Source organism: Halichoerus grypus, chromosome X, assembly GCF_964656455.1.
Source record: "Halichoerus grypus chromosome X, mHalGry1.hap1.1, whole genome shotgun sequence".
NCBI classification, from domain to species: Eukaryota; Metazoa; Chordata; class Mammalia; order Carnivora; family Phocidae; genus Halichoerus; species Halichoerus grypus.
The window spans coordinates 45,862,929-45,888,455 of NC_135727.1; the positions used below are offsets into that span (position 1 = coordinate 45,862,929).

The window sequence follows — 25,527 nt, forward strand, 5'->3', positions numbered from 1 at the left end:
CAGTTATATTAGTTTCAGGTGTACAGTATAATGATTCAATAATTCTATACATTACTCAGTGCTCATCATGATAAGTGTACTCTTAATCTCCTTTATCTATTTCACCCATCACCTCCACTCACCTCTCCTCTGGCAACCACCAGCTTGTTCTCTGTATTTAAGACTGTTTTTCCTTCTTTTTTTCTTGATTTGTTTCATTTCTTAAATTCTACATATGAGTGAAATCATATGGTATTTTTCTTTCCTTGACATATTTTAGAGGTTTGCACAAGTACTTAACTGGGCTGTGAGGAGTAGAGTAGCAAGTCTCCCCCTTCCCACATGGATGATTAACAATTTCTGGAGAAGAAAAAAATATTCTACCCCAGGATTTTTATACTTTGCTTTATTTTGTGTATCACAACCATGATAGCCAAGTTTAGTTTGCTAAATGAAGTGTTCAACATACACAAGAAACAGTTTGCATGTTTCTGCTGTTCTCTCCTTTAGGGAAACCTTGGCAATGACTATTAAGGGGGACATGGCACCTCTAGGAGATAAATAGCCAGAGCTTCTTTCAGACATTTGCTGACAGGGTACATAACTCTGAGAGTAGTTGTCCAGAGTAAGCTAAGGTGGCCCCATGATCTTTTAAAGCAAAATCTGCATGTTGATTTACTGAAGTTTCTTATCAACTCATGATTAATTATGATGCTGTTCTGAAGCGTATCTAAGAATGACCAATGTCTTTAAAGTACTTAAAATACAATTAATCTTTATACAATTAATCTTTATAACAATATATACCTATATAACAATATAATCTTTATACAGTTGTGACTGGAAAGCGGTTTTTCTCACTGCAAAGCTTTTGCTTGTTTCATTAATAATCCCCATTCTGTCCTCAGCTGTATTTCTGTGTATATATCACTTGCTAGTCTACTGACCGTAGCTGTTGCCTGAGTGTGGGTCCATAACACAATTCAGAACAAAATTCTGTAAAATAATGTCAGCATAGCTAAACTCTTCACTCTTCTGTTTTAAATTTAGCTCATGGAGTGTAAAGTGATACAGCTTTTCTGGTTGTCAGTCAGTAGTACTTGTGAGGGCCTGAATCTGAAGATCACAGGGGAAGAGTTGCAATGAGGGGGCATAAGATAGGGAAAGTGATATATACATGTATATACTCCACTCCCTTCCCACTAGGTGATGGGGTCCATCTTTACATCCCTAGAATTAACCCAACAGAATATAGAGGTGTGATTCAGTTGTCACATTCATAATATGGAATATTATGTAAACTTTAAAATGTTATAAAAATGACAGAGAGAGGTTTCTTTTTTTTTTTGCCCCTCAGAGTAGCAAAGACTGATAATATTGATGTGTTGGCAAGTATATGAAGAAATAGACATTCATGCTCCATGGGTTGAGTGGATATATTTTAGAAGTCAGTTGGCCAGTATATGTCAAAATTTGTAAATATCCATGAGAAGAAATGCAGCCCCAGACATCTAGGAGCTGGCCTGGCACTCAGAGCCAGGCCCTGGTATTCTCTTGTTGAATATAAACAACTTCATAGAACATTAATATCAGATCAAGTCACTCTATGACTGTGATATATCAAGAGAAAAACAAGACCACTATGTAATCATGTATGAACACTGGGAGACATTGTCCAGATCACAAAAATAACCAAATATCCCCTTATTCTGGCTAATATGAGTGACTTCTGCTTCTTTACCTATCACAACTGTAGCCCTGGCCTAGTCTTCCCCATTTGTAAAGTAAGATTTTTTTAGATAGCAAATCATGCTTCAAGTACTCATGCTTCCAAACAACTTTCGATCTACAGCAAAGCCTCACTTCCTTAAACCCTCCCCTAAATCACCTAACCAAAGTCCTAATCCTATAATAAGTCATTTCTAAAACTCTCTTCTTGAAGTACCACATGATTTGCCATGGTACATGTTCTTTCTCTTTGCAACCAAACTTGTTCAAATACAGACATATTCCTGGTAGTTTTTGGCTGGAGGGCACTGCCATTCATGATTTTTGACAAAGAATTTCCACTTCAAGGAATTTATCATACAGAAATATTCAAACAGGCATGAAGATAGAAACAGGGATACATCCATTTTCACAGGAAAAAATATGAATATGAAAGAATATACTAAAAAGTTATGTTGCAAAACTACAAAATGCTGCTGAGAGAAATCAAAGGAGACCTAAATAAGTAGAGAGAGATATTTTGTTCGTGGGTCAGAAGATTCAACACTGTTAAGATGTTATTTCTCCTTAATTAATCTACTGATTTAGAACTATCTCAATCAAAATCCCAGCTGGAGTTTTTGTAGAAATGGATCAGCAGATTCTAAAATTTATATGGAAAAGCAAAAGTAAAAATAACCAAAATAACTTTGAAAAATGATAAAGTTAAATGACTCACACTGCCTCATTTCAAGAAATTATAAAGCTACAAGTAATCAGGACAGCGTGGCATTGCAATCAAGATACACAAGTAGATCAATGGAACAGAAAGAGTCTAGAAACAGATCCATACATACAGGGACAACTGATTTTTTGACAAAGATGCAACAAAGACAACTCAAGGGAGAAAGAAGTCTTTTAAGCAAGTGATGCTGCAATAATTGGATATCACTATGCCAAAAAATGAACTTTAACTTATAACTTGGACAATATACAAAATCTCAAAATGGATCAGACCTAAATGTGACACCTAAAACTGTAAAATTTTTAGAATATAGTATAAAATCTTTGTGACCTTGGTTAGGCAATGGTTTCTCATATATAACTGCAAAATACAACTGGTAAAGAACTGTTCCTTATCAAAATTTAAAACTTCTATTCTTCAAAAGTCATTTTTAAGATTAAAAAACAATCCATAGACTGGGAGAAACTATTTGTAAAACATATATCTGATAATAGACTTGTATCCAGTATATATAATAACAACTCTTACAAATCAACAATAAAAATGAACAACCCAGTTTAAAAAAAAAAAAAGAGCAAAACATTTACATAAACTTCACCCAAAATATATGGATGGCAAATATGCATATGAAAAGATAGTCAACATCATTCGTCATTAGAGAAAGGCAAATTAGAACTACAATGAGAAAGAAAACACAGGCAGTAAAGTCTTGGGTATCAGTCTGAGCAATATTTTTTTGGATCTATCTCCTCAAGCAAGGAAAGCGAAAATAAACTAATGGAACTACATCAAACAAAAGCTTTTGCACAGCAAAGGAAACCATCAACAAAATGAAAAGGCAACCTACTGAATGGGAAAAGATGTCTCAAATGAGAAAACTGGTAAGTGGTTAAATCCTATATATATATATATATATATATATATATATATATATATATATACACACACACTCATACAACTCAATAAAAAAAAAAACAACACGATCCAATTAAAAAATAGGCAGAGGACCTGAATAGACATTTCTCCAAAGAAGACATACAGATGGCCAACATGAAAAGTTGCTCAACATTACTGATCACTGGGGAAATGCAAATCAAAACCACAGCATCAGTTTACACCTTGCAGAATGGTTAGTATCAGTAAGAAATACCACATATTGATGAGGATGTGGAGAAAAGGGAACCTTGTTGCACTGTTGGTGGGAATGCAAAATGGTGCAGCCACTATGGAAAACAGTATGGATATTCCTCAAAAAACTGAAAATAGAATTATCATTCAATCTAGCAATTCCACTTCTGGGTGTTCATCTGAGGAAAATGACAACACTAACTCAAAAAGATATTTGCACTTCTATGTTCATTGCAGCATTATTTACAATAGCCATGATATGAAAGCAACCTAAGTGTCCATTGATAGATGAATAAAGATGTGGTACATATACAATGGATTATTTTACTCAGTCACACAAAAGAATGAAATCTTGCCATTCATGACATGGATGGACCTAGGGGGTATTTTGTCAAGTGAAATAGGTCAGACAGAAAAAGTAAAATATTATATAGTTTTACTTAGATGTGAAACCTAAAAAGCAAATGGACAAACAAAACAGAAACAGACTCATAGATACAGAGGATAATCTGGCAATTGCCAGAGGGGAGGGTATAGGAAGGGAATTGGCAAAATAGGGGAAGGGGATTAAGTGGTACAAACTTCCCGTTATAAAATAAGACACAAGGATACAATGCACAGCATAGAGAATATAGTTAATAATATGCAACAGCTTTATATGGTGACTGATGGTAGCTAGACTTATCATGATAATTTTGTAATATATATAAATGTTGAATCACTGTTACACACCTAAAACTAATATATCATTGTATGTCAACTATACTTAAATTCAAAAAAAAAAAAGAACTACAATGAGATATAGCTAAAATTAAAAAGACCGACCATACAAAGTGTTAAAAAGCATGTGGAGAAATCAGAATTCTCACACACTGCTGCAGGAATGTAAAACAGTACAACCACTTTGGAAAATGTAAGCTAAATGTATACCTACCGTATGATCTAGCCATTCCACTCCTAGGTATTTACCCAAGAGAAAAGCAAAGCACATGCCCACAGAAACAGTTGTATACAAATGCTCATAGCAGCTTTATTTGTAATAGCCCAAATCTGGAAACAACCCAAATCTCCATCAACAGGTAAATGGATAATCTGTGATATAACCATATAGACTACTTGGAAATAAAAAAGCAATGAACTATTGAAACACATAACATGGATGGTTCTCAAATACTTACGCTGAGTAAAGAAGCCACACACCCCTGACCACTCCCCCAAATACATGCTGTATGGTTCCATTTATATAAAATTTCAGAAAATGAAAACAATTCTGTATTGTCGAAAAACAGATTAGTGGTTGCTTGGAGGCAGGGAGACATAGGGAAATGTGGGAAGGATTAAAAGGGGCATGAAGGAACTCTGGGGGTGGTGATGGATATGTTATGGATATGTTCAATATCTCAACTGTGGTGATAGTTTCACATACGTATACATATGTCAAAATGTATTAAATGATATACTTTAAAGATTTTTTTTTTTAATTTAGAGAGAGAGAGAAGCAGGGAGGGACAGAGAGAGAAGGAGAATCTTAAGCAGGCCCCATGCTCAGTGTGGAGTCCGACGCTGGGCTCGATCTCACCAATCCCGAGATCATGACCTGAGCTGAAATCAAGAGCCAGACACTTAACTCAATGAGCCACCCCGGTGCCCCCAAATTGTATACTTTAAATATGTATGGATTAATGTATGTCAATTGTACCTCAATAAAGCTATTAAATAAAAATCTCATGGTAGATCTGCATAATACTAAATTGGAAAGATAATTATAAAGATGAGGCAAGTTGCAGAATACTATACTCTTGTTTTTCCAAAAGAATAAATGTGTGCATATTTTTAAGAGGGATATGCAATGAAACATTAGGGCACTATGCGCTAATTGTTAACACAGAAGAAACATTAAGTGATTCAAAAATATGTTATAGAAGCACATTTATTGATATGGAAAGATGCTCATAATATACAGTCAGTGGGGAAAAAAGCAAGTTACAAACAGTATTTACAGTATGATCTTGTTTTAGTTTCTTAGCTATTGAAAAATCTCAAAGCATATAACCTAATATTTTCACACACACAGACATTCTCTTCATTTTACACCAGTGGTTATAATTCCTACCATGAATTATCTGATGAAGGCAGAATAAGGGAAAAACAGTAATTCCTCTTACATTAAACAGCCTATAGCAACTCCTGCCTTTACATGTTGAGTGCACATTCAGCAATGAATGTGTGTATGTATGAATATATGTGAGTGCTGTTGGTTATCTTTTTGTGGGCATATGCTTTATTTCTGCAACTAGATAACAAATTCAATGATATCTTCTTTTTTTTGCCATTTGAAGCCACAAATAGATCTAAGCAAATACTAACGAATAAGTTTAGCCTACTTAAGATGAACTGGTTCACTATCTTAAGTAAAATGTTAAAAAGTTGCCCATCTACATAAGATAAAAATCAACAGATGTTTTCAGCTTACAGTGCAATATTCATTTGATATTTCAAAAATGGTCTAGCTCAAAACTAGAGACTGTCGCAGGTAATGTCACATTACAGATGTGATTTATAATGTGTACACTGTAATAATCAAAATATTATGCAAGGCTCTTTAGGAATACACAGCCTATTAGATTGTTCAAAGCGTTCACTTTTATTTCTGGCTCATTTTACATTGTTTCAATAATTACTTTAACTTCACGGAAAATGGCCATCAGTGTATTGTAACTCATGTGATCAACAACTACAATTGAACCCTTTCTGATATGCTCCTTTATGTTAATAAATATGGCCACAGCACTAACGAGATTGGCTTTTGCCTCTTTCTGGTTAAAGATGAGTTTTAATGCTGCTAAGGCCTTTGTATTGATCATGTCTCTGGCTGCAGCTGGATTTTCAGACATATTCAAAAGTACTTTTAAAACAAGATTTCTGGTTTTACGATTTCCCAGGGATAGCAAGTGGAAAAGCTCTGAAAAGTAACTGGCAACAATGTGGTGATGGTTAGAATCAGCAGTCAGTTGCCCTAGTATCTTTAATCCAGATTGCTGTCCGGGTGAGTTCAAGGGGAAAGACATGGTTTCCTTACACATATGCTTAACGTGTAATTCAATCTTGCGTTGTCTCTCATCCCCAGAAGGAGGATTCAGAGTAATTACGGCCTTTTTTCTGATTTCAGAAGAAGGAAAACTGAGCAAGCTTTCAATAAGCGTCACTACACCCACCTCATTAATAAATTCTTGGGCAAAGGGATGAACATTAGTGATCCCCATTGCAATTTGAGCTATTTTATGAATGAGAGGATCAGTAGTTGACTTAAGTAAGGTAACAAGTTTTTCAAATTCCTCAGAATCCATGTAGCATTCCATTTTGCAAGGGCAAGCAAATGGCTTAATTCCATTCACTTCCCTGATCCTGATTTGGCGTCTAATCTCCTCTATAGTCTGGATGCAAGGGTCAGAACCAAATGGGTACTCAGGGACAGGCTGTGAGCATGAAGTAGTGCTCCTAGAAGGGCATGTTGTTGCCACAGGCAAAGAATGGGTATTTTCCTCAGCTGAGGCCAGGACAATATATGAAGGAGGCTTTGTCTCAAATGGGACTTGGGATCTAAATCCTAACACTGCTGGAGTTACAGCAGGGGCTTTGGGCCAGATAGTTACCTCAGACCAGTCCTTGGGCCTATTTTTTTCATTAATTTCATCCACAGGCTGGGGCCTAACTATCCTACTCACAGGTCTAGGATTAGGATCAAAACTAGTTTCATCTCCATCCCAAAACCAGTTCCCAATAACATTTTCCTCCTCCTCCTCCTCAGTCCCTGGCCTAGCTCTGCAGCTGGCCCCAGCCACAGGCTCTAACTTTTCAGCATAGGACGGGGGACCAATACCAGCTTTACCTTCATCCTTAGCACTGGAACGATTACTAGCCTCTTCTCCATTCCAAAACCAGGAACCAACATTGGCCTCTTCCCCAGCCCAAAACCAGGTGTCAATACCAGCCTTATCTTTACATATGGACCTGGACTCAGCATTAGCCTCAGACACAGAAGACATCCCAGATACTCTAGTGGCCTCATCTTCAGCTTTGGGACTGAAATCTGCCAGGGCTCTTTCCTTTATCTCAGTAACAATCCTGTTCTTAGACCTTGCCTTCGTCACTGCCGCTGCATCAGCTTGAGACCCTGCCTTGGCTATTGCTTTGTCCTGGGTCTTGGCTATAGGTCTGACTATGGCAGTAGACTCCCTCTTTGCTTCAGCTTGTATACCAGCCCTTTTTTGAGTTTTGGCTTTGTTTTTACTCTCATTCTTGGCCCCAGTCATGGTTGAAGACCAGTTATATAGATAGCCCTATACAATCTTGGCCTTGGTTCTCAATGTGTCCCAGGTCAATGTCTTAACACTCTTTCACTGGGTCAGACATAAACTTTGTAGCAAGAGTTAGTCATCAGCTCATCAGTCACACAGTCCCCTTTCCAAACACACAGCCTCTGTCAATGATACAGAGAGAAGACAGAGGCAATCAGCCTGAGTGAAGATGATGGTTCCTGAGTTCAGACCTGTTGAAGGTGATGATCTGCCACTCCAAGGCCACTATAGCCACCACTGGAGATGGACCTGAGGTGGAAGAAGAAAATGAGCTTTAAGTCTCTTCCAGCTGTGCTTCTCCATGCAGACAGCCACACAAGACATGAGAATAGAGATGGATTGTGTGGTAGAAGTGGAATACTAGAAAACTCTGTTACCTCATTTTATCCCTTCCACGCTCCCACTAATGCCCAACAATGTACTGCCCAGGCACTAACACACTCTTTTCTCTGTATCACATAGGAGCAGGGATGATGGAAAAGCTTGCTGAAAGTGAGAAAGGCTAAGAAACATCCAGGTCTATCAAGGTTGGCCTCACACCAACCTATACTCACCTAGTGCAATTTTCTCCCCCTTCCTTACTTTCAGGAATGATAAGTCCTACAGCCAATATACAGGCAGACCTATGGACAAAATACAGGAGATTTGGAATTTTGAGTATTTGGTAGACAGACAGGTGCTCTGAATTCTAAACTCAATACATGCCTTTCCAAATCTAGAACTTTGGTTATATAATGTTTCTGGCCTCCTTGGTCCTCATGGCTTCTCACTCCATTTCCTGGGTATCTATCAATTACCCTCTAGGCACAATCCTGGCTTAACTTATCCCCATTTCCTATACACAAATGTGAGGAAAGAAGTGTCTGGAAAGTTGGAAGACAATGGCTCCAAGATATGATCTGGTCTCACCTACTTGCCAGTAGCCCATTTCCATCCCCAATCAATAGGGGTGCTCATGCTCACACTCACCTTGGATCCAAATGAATAGTTTTCGTCCTCTTGCTTAATTCAAAGTGAACAACTATCTACAGATTTCTATAGGAACCTATAAAGAAACAAACTTAAGAATAAATAAAAAGGCAAAAGAGAGAAAACAGAAGAGACTGACTTAGCCCAACACCCATCACAAGTGTTATAACACATACTTTTGTTTATTTGAAGCCATGTTAAATGTCTCCCACCTGTCTGCTCCTACCAGATGATTTTGCATCCATTCCCCCAAGACCTGCAGCTTGTCTAATTATACTTCCTCCTAATTTTTAATTCTGTCATTTTCCCAGCAGAGGCCACACCTCTTTCCCTGAACAAAATATGAGACGGGAGAGTGGACAGTGGAATGTCGGCAACTGTATTTAGAAAGCACTCAGTAAAGATAATAGTGACTATTATTTCAATACCATTTTTGCATGCCCCTACCGTTTCCCCATGCATACACAGACGCTACCTCATTGCCACCGATGCCAGCCAGCCTACACAGCAGGGGTCCTCAGGAACTTCTATCCTTCCCACCAAAGAACAGTTCTTAGCTGGAGAAGAGTCACGTCCTGCAAAAAGGAGGAGCATTCAGCAAAACACCAAGAGAATATACTGACAATGGCAGCAAAATACCAGGTTAATAGACAGTTACCCAGAATTCAGGTCCTAACACCACCTTTTGAAGAATCAGGAAGTAAGTATAAACGTCATAGGGTTTAAATTGACCCTTTGGAAAACATTCCCCTCTATTCTGACCCACCATTCCCACACCTCAACATATTAAAGTGGGCTGCGATGTTGAGAAAAAGGATCCTGAAGGAGAAAGGTGGATTAATGCCACACTATTTCTTCACACAGACCCTTCCTGTGAAAGGTGATCTACTCCTCACTCTGTCATTTCCTTGCATTTATTTGGGTGCAAAATATAAATGTGGAAGGCAATATTATGAGGTGGATAAACACTTCATTTTGATGTCTTCATAATCTACCCACTCAACTGCCCTTTTGCTAAATGCGCCAGATCTACCACACAGAAAGACTGTGGCATCAACCAGGCACCTGTGGGAAAGGACAGCGCCCAGGGCCCGGGACCCAACAGGCCCCTTTCCAGAATCAGGGCCCGGAGTAACCGACGCCACCGGCCACCCGCTCCCCGCCAGCTGGGCACAGAGCTCGGACGCCATCTCCCCCCCCCTCCCCGCCCCCCGCCCCGGCGGCCTCCCTGGGCGCCCCCCACCCCAGCTCCCACTCCGCCATTTCTGCCGCAGCAGCCTCCCCCCACAGCTCTCTCCCCGCACAGGCACCGTCGACGGCGGGTCGCGGGCGCCTGGAAAGCTGGCCGCGGAGTGGCGGGCGCAGTTCGCCTCCAGAGGATCCGAGGGAGCCTCTCCGGCCAGCCCCGGTGCCCTGGGCCCGGCCCGCGCCAATCGCCGCCTCTCCTCGCCAGGGGTCCCGCGGCGCTGCGCACCTCTCTGAGGGACCAGCTCAGGGACCCGGTCGCCTCCTCCTGGCCAGGCTGCCAGGGTCTGGGGTCCGGGAAGGCTGGAAGCCGGGCGACAGTGGGGGTCCCCCCGCCTTCCCCACGACACCCCCACTTGCCTTCACAGGCTCAAGGTGCAGGTCGTTGGCCTCCCCCCTCCTCTCGGCGCTCCTCACTCGGATTCCCACCGCCTTGCGTGCGGCCAGAATCGCAAAGAGGCGTCCCGCCCCCCGCGCCGCTGCACCAAACTGGGCAGGGGCTGCGCAGGATGCGGCACGAAACGCTCGCGGCGAGGGTGTCGGGAAGGGGGGCGGAGGGATACGGCACGAATGGGCTCGACGCCCCCTCCCCGGCCCACCCTAGTTCCGACCCAGAGGGGGCGGGGCCGGGAGGAGCCCCAGCCTAAGGGGCGGGCTCACAGCAGCGCGCCTCTGCGGACCTCCGCGGCGACCACCCCCTCATTGCTGGCCCTGCAATCCATGGGACCCCGCGAGGGTTGGCGGTGGGGGCTAGGACCCAGAGGTCGGGGGCGGCGGGGCGGGGAAGGTGCGCTGCCGGCAGCAGCGGATGGATATCACCCGCCCCTCGGTGTGTGAGAGTCCCCCGACCGTTCAGTGTCTGTCCACCTCCCTCTCCCCCGTTCTGTCCACCATCCTAACCGGAGGCCGGTGGGCCAGGGCCTGTCAGGACAGCAGGCTGCGAGGGGAAAGGCGACCTAGGGCCACACTGCCCCGGAGGTTCTGGGGTGGGTGGCCGTCCCACGTTCTTCCTTCACTGCTTCGCGGGGCCACTGAAGGGAGGAAGGTGGGAGGGGGCCCCCACGGAGGCCTCACCACTGCGCCTTTTCTAAAGGAAGGCAGACCTACACCTCTACCCCGAGAAAACCAACCACTGCTCTGCCTCCATTCTTTCTGCCACACTGCTGTTTCCCCCCCATTCAAACTGGCAACATGCTTTTGCCATTTCGCAGTCCCCACAGTTGCCCACAGAGGGCCTTTTTTCGCCAGGCACGACCCGCACTGGGTCCTAGGATATTTCCTGTCTGTTGCCCCCATGGCCAGGGGTCGGGCTGGTCATGGCTCTTCTTCAACTGCCCTGTCTATCAAGTTTTCTCTTGCAGTCACATCCAAGCTCTCATGATCTTTGGCCGTGTGGAAATGTGGCAGGGAGTAGAACCAGCTTGGATCTCAGTCACTTGCCATATACATTTGTCTAGTTTATCCATTACAGCTGTTAACATATTAAGCATACTTATTTTAAATTCCCTATCTGATACTTCAAAAATCTGCATTTTATCTGAGTCTGGTTCTGATGCTTCCTTTGTATCCTCAAACCGTGCTTTTTCTTGCCTTTTAGCACGCCTTTTAATTTTGTGTTGAAAGCTGGATATGATGCATTGGGTGATAGGACCTGAGGTGAACAGACCTTTAGTGAGAAGTTTTAAGTTAAGCTGGTTAGCAGTTGGGCTGTGGGTAATGTTTGCTGTAGCCCTAAGTGCTATGGTCTTCAAATTCCTCTAGTGTCCTTATTTTATCCTCCCTCCAAACTTTGGGCTTCCCTAATTACTCCTTGCACAATCTACTTTTTGCAGCTCTTTTAGCTATACTCTACTGGTACGACACTGGAGGTCCCGTATCACATTGTTAGCAATGCGATAATGTGTGGAGGAGAGCAAGTGTTCTATAATCTTATGATTAAACTCCAGTGTTTTGTAGGCCTGTGTCCCTAGGCTATGACCTTCACAAGTGTTTCTTAGATTCTTTCTCTTCCTTATGTGACATTGGAAGGCTAGAGGGGGCTGAACAGGAGGAATGCCTTTTCCTCAGCTGGGATAAGGCTCAGGGGAAGGCTTTTTCACTGGAGAGTAGGCCTTTATCCCGGAGATGGTTCTTGATGTATTCACAAGAGTGTATTTTCTCCTTCCAGAACCATGAGGGGACCTTTCTGGGATGTTCACTTGTGAGAACCTGCTGGACTGCCTAGAGGTAAAGCCCACTAAACCTCGAAGCCTGCAGGTCCCCATGGGGTTTCCCACTCTCAAACTATTCCACATTCAGTCTCTAGCAATTTGTCAAAATTACCATTTAAGTGTTCTCACATGTTTATGTTTCTAGCAGTTTCTGCTCTACGTAAGGAGAGATAGGTTGTGCCTCTCCAGATTTGTCTTTTCTCCAGACTTTGCAGTGATTATTTGCCCTGTAACCTCAGTTCTTTGATGGGTCTAAGATAAGTCATTGATTCTCAGTTTGTTCAGCTTTTTTTTTTTCTGTTTGGAAGTACAGGAGCAATGACTTCCAAGCTCTTTACATGTCCTAACTGAACCTGGAAGTCTGGCGTATGGATTTTAATGGGGTTTCGCAAGACCAGTGAACATAGCATTTGTCCTCTTCCTTTTAGCTGTGTATTAGATATGGGAATAAAGTTGTCCTTGAAAACTGAGCTGTTCCATAAATATTGGCTCTTTTCCCTCCTGGGTATAGAATATTTATATGGCTCCCTGTACCTGGCATCTCAGCCCCTAAGTTCATAACCTGGAGTGCAGATTAGAGTTTAGACTTCCAGAACCAAAGTTCTTGGTGGTGAGGTCTGAGCAACTGTGACTTAACCATGGAAGGAAAAAAGTCACCTCTGTCACTACCACTACCACCAAGAGGCAGTGCACTGTCCTACTAAGTGCTTGCTTAGACTAGAATGGCCAGTTTCTGAGTCCTGGAAGCAATTTTTAAAGAGGCTGGATGGTAGAGAAAGGTCTCTCTCCTCTGGGCTCAACTCTGGAACTTGGCCAGACTTCAGAGCCAGGCAGTCCAAAACCTGAATAGAGACTTTACCATTTACTATTTGTGTCACTTTGGAAAAGGTACTTAATGTTTTTATGAGGCTGTTTATAACTATTTCACAGGATTCTGGTGTATACTAAATTAGGAAGTATCTGGTATTCTGAAATACCTGCATGTATCAGGTCTTTCTAGTTCCTTTTAAAATTGTGATCTAGTCATATTATGAGGTGGGCTGGGGAAAGTAGGAAAGAATAGATGAGAACTCCATGGTAGCTTTTAGTGGTCATGATTGGTAAGATATTGCCACTGAGCTCTTTGTCACTGTAACCTCAGTACTTTGTATACTGCATTGCTTACCTAGCCCCTTACTAAAAGAATGTCATTTTTGCATAAGTATGCCTCCCTCCTCCTTGTAGTCATGTAGCACAGGGAGGCTGATCCCAGTTCCAGGGTGAGTCAGCTTGCTAGGGGTAATCCATCCCCTTGTTACCTTCTGGTTCAGGAAGGGGTGGTGATATAACTCTACTCAGTGAGGCATTAGGAGGAGATTGCAGAAGGACTTCTGAGGAAAGTGCCCTCACTCATAAGAAAAGGCCATCAGGAAAGCTTGTCTCCTTTTCTTCCTCAGGAAGTTGCTTGACACCTGCAACTGTTGAGCTATCAAGCCTCTGGCTTTAGGATAGAAGTTGATATTGTGAATAGCAGAAGAAAGCGATGGAAAAAAGTGGCGTCCTTACCTGAATCAAACAACCATCACGGCTGCTCTGCCTCAGTACTTCCAATCTGTGGATAATAATTTCTCTATTAGGTTTATTTTAGTTGAGTTCCTTGTTATATGAAAATAGAACAATCCTAAATGATATGTATGCTCAGGCACAAAACAACTCTTCAATGAGCAATAGGTCCTGACTTTTGTCTGTCAGTGAGCACCTACCTCTGAAAACCAGTGTCAGAAACTCACGTTTCCACGTGAAAGGAAAACTGTAGATTCTGAACACCTTGCCTAATGATCACTAGAGGTCTGACAACTGTGATTGGCTTCTGTTCTATACTGAAAAGGAAAGCTTCAGGCAGAAAACCCAAGCGTTTACTTATCTAAGGTGCTCAGAAGTACATTAAGTGCTTGAGCTCAGTTAGTTTCAGTTTAGAGAGTCACTGTGTGAAAATGCACCCTTGTGAAATATCCACGATGTAGACATTAGAGATTATCTGTTTTCAATTCAGGGGACTGTACTGAGGTCAAAAAAGATAAATTCATAGTGTCAATAGTCAGAAAAATTTGGTTAACTTTCCCCAGGTGCACTGCACTAAGCAATACAGGTATAAGAAGAGGTGAATATTTGGGATTTATCAAGAGCTGAGATTTTGCCAGGGCAGTGAAGCCAGGCACTAGAGGATGAGGGAGGAGAGTAGTAAAAATGATGGACCATGATGGACCATTAAATTGAGAAGGAAGGAAAAGCTGGAGTAGGCTGATACACAGAAAGTAGGAGCTAGGGGACAAGAGGTCTAAGAATACTCCGATTTAAGTTTCTTTATGATGAATAAAGTCCTTTGCTACAGGCTATAAGAAACAAAATCTGATGATGAAGTTAGTGATGGTGATGATGGCAGCTTTTAGTGATAATTAGCACTAGAGGGATATTGATGTAGCATAATGGTAACACATACCAGCTCTAGATTCCAACTACTAAGGTTTGAATCTCAGCACCTCTGCTAACCAATTCAGTGAGCTTGGGTAAGTCACTTAACCACTTAACTGTGTCTCAGCTTCCTCTTTTGTAGAATGGAGGCAACAACAGCACCTACTCCATACGTTCGTTTTGAAGATTAAATAAGTTAATACATTTAGAACCCTTAGAAGAGCATCTGGCTCATAGAAAGCACCCAGTAAATCTTAATACTAACAATAATTACTACTGTAAGTAGTAAAAGGCTCAAGCATTGTGGTCAGACAGACTGGGGTTTGATTCAGACTTCTAGAGTCCAAATTTCTTCTTCTACCTGTCCTTCTACACTAGTTCTATCTTGCTCATAAAAAAGACTTCAGTACATGATATAAAGAAACAAATGCTAAAATAGGGCCAAATAAAATACTGTATAAGTACAAAGGATGGAGGAATTACTTCCTACCAACGTGCAAAGAGTAAGGGTGAAGGGATCAGAAAGACTTCAAACCCTAGCATTTGAGACTGAGCCTAAAAGGATGATTATGTTTCTCATAGGCACAGAAAGGGTTGCAAGAGCATTGAAGATTGAGGGAACAGTGTGGGGAAAGGCATAGAAGTAGTAAAGCACAAAGTGTAGCTGGGTTGGGCAAAAGCAGATAGTCCAATGTGGCTTGAATGCAGGCAAAGTGGAGAAGGGCTTGGACTAGGGTGAGGTATCTGAAAGTGAGTGCCTCTTTAAAATGTGTCCTTATCTCATTCTAGTCCTGGCTCTGACTTGGAAGAATGTGTTGGGAGATGGAGATAGAAAGGTAGAATTGTATGGAAGGGTGCAGGGCCTTGAAACTCTCCATAGAGAACCTGGTAATATTTTATAGATGAGATTCCATTGAAGGTTGCTCTTTTAAAACTAGGGGCAAAGTAGAGGGTCAGTGAGTGATAATAGTCCAGCTGTATTGTAAAAAGATACCTTTCTTTCATTCATGACTGAACTGATGACAAATCTGCTCTAATTTTATCCCCAGGCAGCAACATTTTAAGTCAAGTAACATCTGAATGGGCCCTGACATTTATTACTTGAGATAGCTCATAATATTTATCCAGAAAAGGTGCAGAAACAAAAGGGCCATATGAGTGATGAGGTTTCTACTTCAACTACACCCCAGGAAAAAACTGATGGATGATCCTGGCCCCTACATACCCAAGGAGTGATCAGAACAGAGATAATCATCTTCATACTTGGGGACACACACACACACACACACACACACCACACTTACCCTGCCCTTTGGCTGAGATTGAAAAAATCCACAGGTGTTAATTGGCTAAGTGTCTGCTTCAGGTTGCACGTGGGACTTAGAGGTATCCAGCCAGGCCACAATGTGAAGTTCCCCAAATATAAATGCAGTACTCCCAACAGGAATTCTAGGTGGAGGGAGCTCTAATGAGAAAAAAAATATAGAAATTATAGAGAACTTTAAAAATAATTTAAATTGCAGGTGCTTGCCACAAAAACACATGCTATTTTTTTCACCCATAATATACTGGTGGCCTCTGCCTCCCACATTTTAACTTGTTTATGTATGATACATAGGATCAGCAACAGATAATAATCTAGGGATGGCTGCTAAAAAATAGGAACGTGTGACACCATTGTTCTGACATCAGTTCTTTGACACCAACTACCTGGACTTAGCATCAGACTCCACAGGTTTAAGGGTGCAGTCCTCAATCCCCAACAATACTGCCCCATTTCAGATCAGATGCCAATTACAACTCACAGGGGCTGCTCATACTTCTGAGTGACCAGTTACAAATTCAGGGTTTCCCATGACCTCCTCAGGCTTGATAATTTACCAGAACAATGCACAGAACTCACTAAAAGTTCTATACTTAGAATTAAAGTTTTATTATAAAGGATACACATAGAATAAGATCTGGAAGGGTCTTAGACACACAGCTCCCAAGCCCTCTTCCCATGGATTCATGCCACATCAACCTCTCTGGATATCAGTGTTTTTACCAATCAGGAAGCCCCACAGAGCCCTGAGTTTTCATTCAATATAGACATTATCCATTAAATCCTTGGCCACATGACTGAACCCAAAATCCAGCCCTCCTCCCCTCTCTGAGAATCCCAGCTCACCTGAAGTTCCCACTCTAGTCACATCGTTGGTCCCACTGGTGACCAGCCCACATCCTGAACCTATCTAGGGGCCCACCAAAGTCACTTTATTAGCACAACAAATACATTCCTATCAACTCAAGAAATTTGTAGGTGTTTTGAAGCTCTGTGCCAGGAACCAGGAACAAAGGTTAAATATATTCTTTCTTAGGGGCATCTGGGTGGCTCAGTCGGTTAAGTGTCTGTCTTCAGCTCAGGTCATGGTCCAAGGGTCCTAGGATCGAGCCCCACATTGGGCTCCCTGCTTGGTGGGGAGTCTGCTTCTGCCTCTCCCCTCTGCCTCTCCTCTCTGCTCCTGTTATTACTTGCTCTCTCCCTCTCTCAAATAAATAAATAATATATATATATATATATATATATATATATATATATATATATATTTATGGGAAAGACTATAACCTGAACATTGGACCCAATACTTATATTAACAGAATTCTGGAAAGTGGGGGGAAGAGGATAATAACAAAGCAGGCAAGAAGTAAGAGCGGAGGAGGTCGTCCTAGGCCTCAATCTCTGCTCAGTCCTAGCTTTTAAATGTAAACAGGAGGGCCTGAAGTATTATTATGGCATGGTTTCAACTCTATACTGAGTATAAAAATAAGGATATGAGAGGGTTTGGGAAAACTCATTACTTCCTGGCGACACCTTCCTAAACTGCATTGGTATCCAATGGATGCATGGGAGGGAAGGCATTCAGTTAGAAAGATGTCAAGGATTCACAAAGGGCTGGTACCCAGGATGAGACCAAAGGAACAAGCCCTAAGAAATGAGCAGAGAACAAATCACAAGGAAAAGAACAAAGTGTCTACAGAGGGAAACATGTGAGACCATCCATAAAATAGTTTCTGTCAGTGGTTCCCAGAAAGAACCTCCTCTGAGGCCCAGGACAGCAGGAGGAGGGAGCCTCAGACCGAATAGCAACTTTTGTGCTCCTAGATGGGAAGGAACTGGTGCCTGGGGCTAAGATCCAAGGATCCCCTTGGGAGTTGAAGAACTTGGTGGTATCCCAATGAGAAATTCCATGTTAAGGGCCTGAAACTTCTAGGTTCCCTCCTCCTGAGTCTGTCCCCCACCCCTTCCCTAGAGTTTCTCAGATTGGGGTTCATTCTACTCTTGGATCTTTTGGAAGCTGGAACTTTGCAATATAAGACAGATGTAACCCTGCCTCTTTTCCCCCATCCTCCTCCAATTTTGATCTGGTCTCAGCCATCCCCAATGTCTGGAAGACATATAGACAGTAGAGAGTGCCAACTATGTGAGAGGAAGGAAGTGTAGCTCATAGTTCCCATTGTTGAGGAAAATTTTCTCTACCTTTCTAGATTCTTCTAGCTGGAGTAGGAATTAAATTGACGAGACAGATTAACAGGAGAAAATAAAACTTAACTTCATACATACAGGGAACCCACACAGCCATGAGATTCCAAAGACAGGCAAAATGAGTCAATTTGTCATACCTAACTAAGAAAAAGTGTAGCGATTTGGGACTGCAAAGGGAAGGAAAGCAATTCAAAAGAGGAAAGAATGAATGTTTGGCAAACAAATGTTAGTGGGGCCATACAGATACAATGGGACATAGAAAGGAGTTTTAACAGATACTTTGCTAAATTCCTCCCTGTCCTAGTTCATATCATACTGTAGTTATCTATGGTGGTAGCTCTCTTCCTGGAGTAGGTTCTCAACCTAAATTATTTTTTTTTAAAGATTTTATTTATTTATTTGACAGAGAGAGAGACAGCTAGAGAGGGAACACGAGCAGGGGGAGTGGGAGAGGGAGAAGCAGGCTCCCGGCGGAACAGGGAGCCCGATGTGGGGCTCGATCCCAGGACCCTGGGATCATGACCTGAGCTGAAGGCAGATGCTTAAGGACTGAGCCACCCAGGAGCCCCTCAACCTAAATTATTTTTAGGCAGTTAGTCAGGGAGGTCAAAGTTTCCTCCTGAGCTTTTTGGGCCTCATTTATTTTCAGCTCCAAATAATCCGCATGCCAAAATGGCACATTTTGAGGCAGTGTGCCCTAGGCCCCTACACCATTCTCACAACCGCTTTTCAGATCCAGTGCCTCAGGAGTTCAGGAATTGTCACTTCACCATTTCCTCTCTTTAGGCTCCCCTGACGCCAGCTCCCTCCGTGTGTCCCCCTCCCACACCCACAAACAGAATCACTCAGAGCGGGGCGGGAAGGCTGGGAGTGGGGGAGGGGTGTTCAGAAGGCAGGAGAGAGCAGAGAGCAGGAGAGTCCGAGGCACTCCCTGCACCCGCACCTAGTCTCAGCCACCACCTCCCACCGATGCCATTTCCCGGCCCCGCACCCACCTCCTCCAACAGCAACCGCTGCTTCTCTCACGTCTTCCTCCCGCAGGATGACTTCCTGCCTCTTGAGCTCCTGGGCAAAAGACTGACCCCGGCTAAGACGCTGGCAACAGGCCGAGGGGCTGTGCCCTCTACCAACAAATGCTGTAATTCTGATCGCCCAAGAAATTCGTTTCCAGGTTAGTGCAGCATGGAGAGACCCCCACCCACCCACCACAACGTCCTACCACTCCTCCCACGGCAGTCTGTCACTCGTCAGGTGTATGTCCTTCCTGCCCCTTTTCCGTGCTGCACACCTCTGTGTTTGCCCAAGTGAGAGCGTGGTCACGTGAGCCACCACCAGCCTCACGTGACCGCGCAGTCAGCTTGCCTGCCGCAGCCCTGCCGCACGGATGGTAGAATCTTCTGCCCCTGAGGTTGAGACGCTTGCTAGAAGAACCTGAAGCTCCTGTCCTGGTGAAGATAGAGCTGAAGGAAAGCTGGATTTGGAGCCAGAGCTTCCAGCCCTAGTGCTAGACCTGGGCCTTGCTCTGTTAGGACACAGGGCTGGTGAGGAATACTCGATGAAGAGTTTGGAGACGAACTGATTTTTATTACTCTGTATGATACTCGGGCGACATATTAAAACACACACACACACAGTCTACCTTGAAAAATATCGATGAGCAAAACAAGCATTCAAACTCCAGTGTCCACTACCAGGACGATCCCTGTTAATGCTTGTGGTTTGTGAAGGCAGGCAAAACTACCACTTTGCCCTATTTCCATAAACCTTGCATACCAGAGTGGTGGAAAAAAAACATGTTGCACAGTCAGAAAATTTATACAAAACTTGGCTAAGGACAGCATGGGTTACTGGATATTATTCCAGTGCAGTGCTGGGCTTCACTTTCTATTGAGGAAGTTTTCAACACAGAAGCTGATTTTAATTCGTAGATATTTTGTCTAACAGATATGGAAACGATTTATGTTCAGTGGACAGATAACATCAATGGTTACAATGGATTGTCCTTAAAATATTAACTAGTTTTGTATTTAACCCAGAAATTACATCCTAACATTTATTTTCTGTGTAAAACATTTAATATACATATATTTTGTTTTTATTATATTGTGTATGTATACATATCTCCTTCAACCATTTTTCATATTCTTAGCAGTTCCTCGTGTTGAAAAAAAATCTTTCACCTAATTTCTAAATTACAAGTTATAATTTTACCTTTTCAAAAATTAGCATCCTCAGACAAAACAGAAATACCATTTTCACCATGTTTAAAAATAATATGTTTTTCATAAGTCTGGATTCTCTCTCCAAACCAACTCTGTTCCTGACTTCTGCAATTCTTCTGTCTGAAGGTATGATATAATCTATTTACTTATTATTGCAGAAAATACACATAACCTAAAACTTAATCATGTTAACCATTTTAAAGTATACAATTGAGTGGCATTAAGCATAGTCACAATGCTGTGCAATCTTCACCACTCTAAAGGGAAACATTCCTTTTCAACTTTTCTAAATGTTTTTATCTCTAAACATTTAACACATAGCTCATTTTTTTTTATGTAACTGTATCCTTTCCAATATGTCCACCTATAACTTGAGGCACTAGACATAAGCATATTGAAAGAAAAAAACCATCTTAGTAATTTTTGTATATCCCCAATGCTTGTCTCTGAAAATTTTTTAATATGCTGTATTTTATTCCAGACTATAGTGTATGAAATTTCTTAGGCATATTGAAATTACATAGAAATTGTGTCAATTTACACACAAGATTTTTTAAAATGGAATCTAATTTTCCATAGATATCACATTCTTCTCTGTTTCACTAGACATAAAACCATCAGTGTCATTTCATGCCAGTAAATAGATCATTTTTAAAAGCTGCATATTTCCTTACTACTTTCCTTGGACTAGGATCATCACAAAGGAAATCTTATTCCTGACTCCATTTAATTTGTGTGCTATTGTACTCCACTCTTTAAGTGGTACTGAAGCAACAACAGTACTAGTTGTAAAAATGTGCAGATTTGGCTGACTTAGCTTTTCAAGTGGGCCTCATTCCAGCTGCACCCCTCACCTTGCTCAATTGAAACCTTGACTAAATTTTGCCTTACCTCTTCCAGGCAGACAGGGTACATCCATGCTGCTGAGACAGGTTTTCTAATCACACACTTTTCTTCACACCACCACAGCTCATTTCTAAGAATGACCTAATGGTCTGTCTTCTACACTTTAGTGACCAGTTTAAGTGGGTCCTTCTTTGCTGAAGCATTTCTCAAATACCACAGCCTGCAGAAATCCCTTCTTAAACTCCGGGAATGCAATTTTTCAATGAAGGTGTTTGTCATACTAATTATCTCTCTTTGTAAATATGCACAATGTATATGTACCTGGTTTCAAATTGAGGGGTCATTTCTGCCAATTTTCACATAGACCTTTATTGAAAACACAGACTTGAATAGAGAACCATATGTTTAAACAACAAATAGCAGGGTAGCGTACACAGGCGACTTAGTTCATCAGAAGCTCAATACTGAAAAATATTGCAATCTGGACAGCAAGACAAATATCAACAGATATATTTTCAGCTCTAATATTCATTTGGCATCCACAAAATGATCCAGCTCAAATCAAGAATTGGACAAAGTTAACATCAGCATTAAAATATAAGTTACAACATAAAACCAGACTGTGAAAACCAAAGCACTACTCAGGGCTCTTTGGGAACATAAGGCTGATCAAAGGCAGGTGGTTATTCATATTAGCTTTGTTGTCCCACCTCAGGATCATTTTGATTGTCTATTTGGACTTGTAGTTCCTTAGCTAGCTTCTCAAATTCATGGAATGCAGAAATAAGTGGCTCAAGATTGAAATCATCGTCAATTAAGGACATAGTTCCATTTTTTATGATATTACTGATATTCTGAAACATCTTGATAACAATTTGAATATTATCATTTGTCTCCTCTATGTTAAAGAGACCCACAAATATCGACAGAGCTTTGGCACTGAATAGTTTTTTTGCCACGATTGGATTTTCGGACAAATTCAATAGCATTTTCAGCACATGAAACTTTGTTCTTGCATTGCCTGTGGTTAATAAGGAAAGAAACCCAGACATATAATTGGCAACCAGTGTGTGGTAGTCAGTAGTTATAGTGAGGTGTCTAAGCATCCTTAATCCAAGCAGCTGCTCAGGGGAACCCACACTATGAGCAAGGGTTTCCTCACACACTTGACATATGAATGTCTCAATCATGTTTAGATTTGGGTAAGGTGGAGCCATGTGAATCATATTTTCCAAAAAACTTGTCCTAACTCGGGAGGAAGGATAATTGAGCAAGGTTTCAATAAGTGAGACAACACCTGAATCCCGAATGAAATCTCGGGTAAATTGAGAAGCACTTCTCATACCCATTGCGATTTTAGATATTTCATGAATAAAAGGATCTCGGATTTTGTCCATTAATAGAAGAAGTTCTTCAAACTCTCCAGTACCAATTTTAAGCTCACACTGTATGCAGCTGCAGGACCAACTCTCAGGCTCTGCACTCTCCCTGGCCTTAAGATGCTCCCGAATTTCCCTGACTGACCTGTAGGATGGATCATACTGAAATGGGAATTCAGGTTCAAGTTGTTCAGACTGAAGCAAAGATTCCTGGTCTTCCCCTTCTGGGGTAAATTCTGTATTCTTGGGCTTTCCCTCAAACATTTCAGAGAATACAGATGCTGCTTCTTCAGGAATTCTAAAGGAGCTTGGGGATGGGAAGCCAACCCCATGACAAAGACCAGGTTTGAATTCAACAGTGACCTCTTCCCAGGTCTGGGGCCTGGATGATGCCTTAAGTTCATCCTCAGCTGAATCTCTGTATCTAGAATTGGCTTTGTACACAGGACTGGGATTTAGGTCAAAGCAGGCCTCATCTCTATCCCAGAACCAGGACCCAAATATGGCCTCTTCTTCAGACTCTGGCCTGGCCTCTTCTCTGGCCACAGCCCCCAAACTGGACTTTTCCTCAGTCCAGAACAAGGATCCACCAATGGCCCCCTCCTCGGCCCCTGGTGTGGATTCACAGATGGCAGAAGCCCCAGCCTCCATACCCGCCTCTTTATCTGCCCAGAACCAGGACCCAATAATGACTTCCTCTTCAAATCTGGGCTCTTGTTTGACCCTACCACTGTGATTAACATCTTTCTGGGCCCTGGGCTTCAAGACAGTATTAGGCTCTTCCTTGTCTCTGGTCCTGAAGCTACTATTGGCCTCTTCTCCAGGCAAAAACCAGGACTCCTTATAGTACTCATCTTCAGACTCAGACTCAAAAAAGTCCTCTCTCTTGGTCCTGAGCTTGGACCTCATATTTGCCTCATCCCTGACTCTGGGCCTGAACAGGTTATTGGTATTTTCCCCAGCCCACAAGCAAAATGGGTTGCCAGACTCCTCTTCAGACCCAGACCAAGAATCAATATAGGGATCTTGCTTGGATCTGGGCCTGGACCTGGGGTTAGGCTGATGTTTGGCCCTGTGCCTGGACCTGGTATTGGCCTCATCCCTGGGCCATGATCTGATACTGGCCTCTTCTCCAGCCCAGAAAGAAGACATTGTAGAGGTCTCATCTGCTGACCAGAATCCAGACTCATTAGAGGCCTCCTCTCTGGCCCGGGGCCTGGAATAGCACCAAGACCCCATATTAGCTTCCTCCCCTGATCCAAACCAGGGTTGAACTCCTGTCTCAACCTGGGAGCAAGGAAACGTCTCAGTGTCCACATTGACCAGCTCCCTGTCCACAGACAGGGCCATAGGTTTAGCAACTGACCCAGACTCAGTACTGACGAGTGGCCAGGCTACAGCATTGGTCTGGGTCAGGCCTTCTGTTTGCGACATTGCCTCAGCCCCAAACTCAGTCTGGGCCCAAGCTTGGGCTTCATCTTTGGGCCTTGCCCCAGGGATTACCTTGGCCTCGGTCTTAGGACGTGCTCCCCCTACTGCCCTCGCTTCAGCTTTGGGCCTTGCCCCAGCCATGGCCTGGGACTCGGTTTTGGGCCTTGCCCCAGCCACTGCCTGGGATTCGCTTTTGGGCCTTGCCCCAGCCACTGCCTGGGTTTCGCTTTTGGGCCTTGCCCCAGTCACTGCCTGGGACTCGCTTTTGGGCCTTGCCCCAGGCATAGACTTCGTCTCAGTTTTGGGCCTTGCCCCAGGCATTACCTGTGCCTGGGTCCTAACCTTGGGTCTGACCACCAACGGGACTTCATTCTCTCTTTCAGCCCCACCCCCAACCTCTTCGCCAGCCTTCTTTTCAGGCTTTGCCTGGGCAGCAGGTTCAATCTCAGCCCCAGTCATGGTACAATCTACAGAGAAGGCCCAGGTAAGTAACCTTACCCCAGTCTCAGCCTCTACCACAGATCTATCTTCACACTCTGATCTTTCAGTGATTCAGGTGGTAGAGTTGGAAACAAATGTTAGAGTCAATCACCAGTCCAGCAATCAATCAACCTCCTTCCGAAGCCTAGCCTCAGTCAGTATCACAGACAAAGTGCAGAAGAGGCCCAACCAAGCTGGGGGACGATGGATGTTCCTGGGTGGGTGCAGACCTGTTGAGGGTGGTGGTCAGCAGCAATTCCAACACCACCAGAGCTGCCACTGGAGGTGGATCTAAGGAAAGAGAATGACATGGGGCTTTGAATCTCTTCCAACTGAATCACCTCATGCAGAGATTCACACAGAGACTGGACCTGGAATGCTTAGTGGGACAGTTGAACTATTAGAAAGTCTTTCTGTCACCCTCATTTTACCTCACACATTACCCCCAAGAGTTGCCACGTTATTTTGCCTGCTACAAAACAGGTGTGAGGTTACTGGGAAAATGGGTTCCCAATGGGAAAGGCTGAGGAGACCCCAGACTAGACCCTAATCACTCTTGGACCAGTGTTGATCTCTACTTCCCCACCCAAATTTGTACCCACTTTCATACCAACCTGCACGGATATGGTGCAATTTCTCCCTCCTTGCTTTGTTTCAGTGGTATTAAGCCCTATAGCAGAAAGCAGGCTGTCCTGAGAAGTAAACATACAGGAGAAAATGAAGTCTGAATATTTGGTTGACAGACACACTGATCCCTGATGTAAACATGTTTCGATTTAAAGATCTAACTTGTCTAATTTTTCCTGTCTCATGGTCCCTGCTTTCAGGTCTTCTCCTCCCATTCACAGCCC

At 42.8% G+C, this 25,527-nt stretch overlaps 2 protein-coding genes across 6 annotated transcripts; both read right to left on the reverse strand.

The window, feature by feature from the left end:
* Positions 1-5,471: 5,471 nt before the first annotated feature.
* On the reverse strand, positions 5,472-19,521 carry GPRASP3 (G protein-coupled receptor associated sorting protein family member 3). 4 transcript variants are annotated; one of them, XM_036118669.2, is made up of 7 exons: positions 19,314-19,521; positions 16,097-16,257; positions 13,887-13,932; positions 9,362-9,461; positions 8,887-8,962; positions 8,472-8,540; positions 5,472-8,166 (listed from the first exon to the last, which is right to left on the reverse strand). In XM_036118669.2, exon 7 carries the CDS (start codon positions 7,870-7,872, stop codon positions 6,220-6,222), a length of 1,653 nt encoding a protein of 550 aa, XP_035974562.1. In that variant the 5' UTR covers positions 7,873-8,166; positions 8,472-8,540; positions 8,887-8,962; positions 9,362-9,461; positions 13,887-13,932; positions 16,097-16,257; positions 19,314-19,521; the 3' UTR covers positions 5,472-6,219. The 4 variants fall into 4 exon arrangements, with proteins under 4 accessions (XP_035974562.1, XP_077920321.1, XP_077920322.1 ...); XM_078064195.1 differs by lacking the exon at positions 19,314-19,521 and having other exon boundaries at positions 8,887-8,977; positions 16,097-16,237; XM_078064196.1 differs by lacking the exons at positions 13,887-13,932; positions 16,097-16,257; positions 19,314-19,521 and adding an exon at positions 10,492-10,724.
* Positions 19,522-21,729: 2,208 nt separating this feature from the next.
* On the reverse strand, positions 21,730-24,698 carry GPRASP2 (G protein-coupled receptor associated sorting protein 2). 2 transcript variants are annotated; one of them, XM_036118667.2, is made up of 2 exons: positions 24,449-24,698; positions 21,730-24,376 (listed from the first exon to the last, which is right to left on the reverse strand). In XM_036118667.2, exons 1-2 carry the CDS (start codon positions 24,653-24,655, stop codon positions 22,079-22,081), a joined length of 2,505 nt encoding a protein of 834 aa, XP_035974560.2. In that variant the 5' UTR covers positions 24,656-24,698; the 3' UTR covers positions 21,730-22,078. The 2 variants fall into 2 exon arrangements, with proteins under 2 accessions (XP_035974560.2, XP_035974559.2); XM_036118666.2 differs by having other exon boundaries at positions 21,730-24,698.
* Between the last annotated feature and the right edge of the window lie 829 nt (positions 24,699-25,527).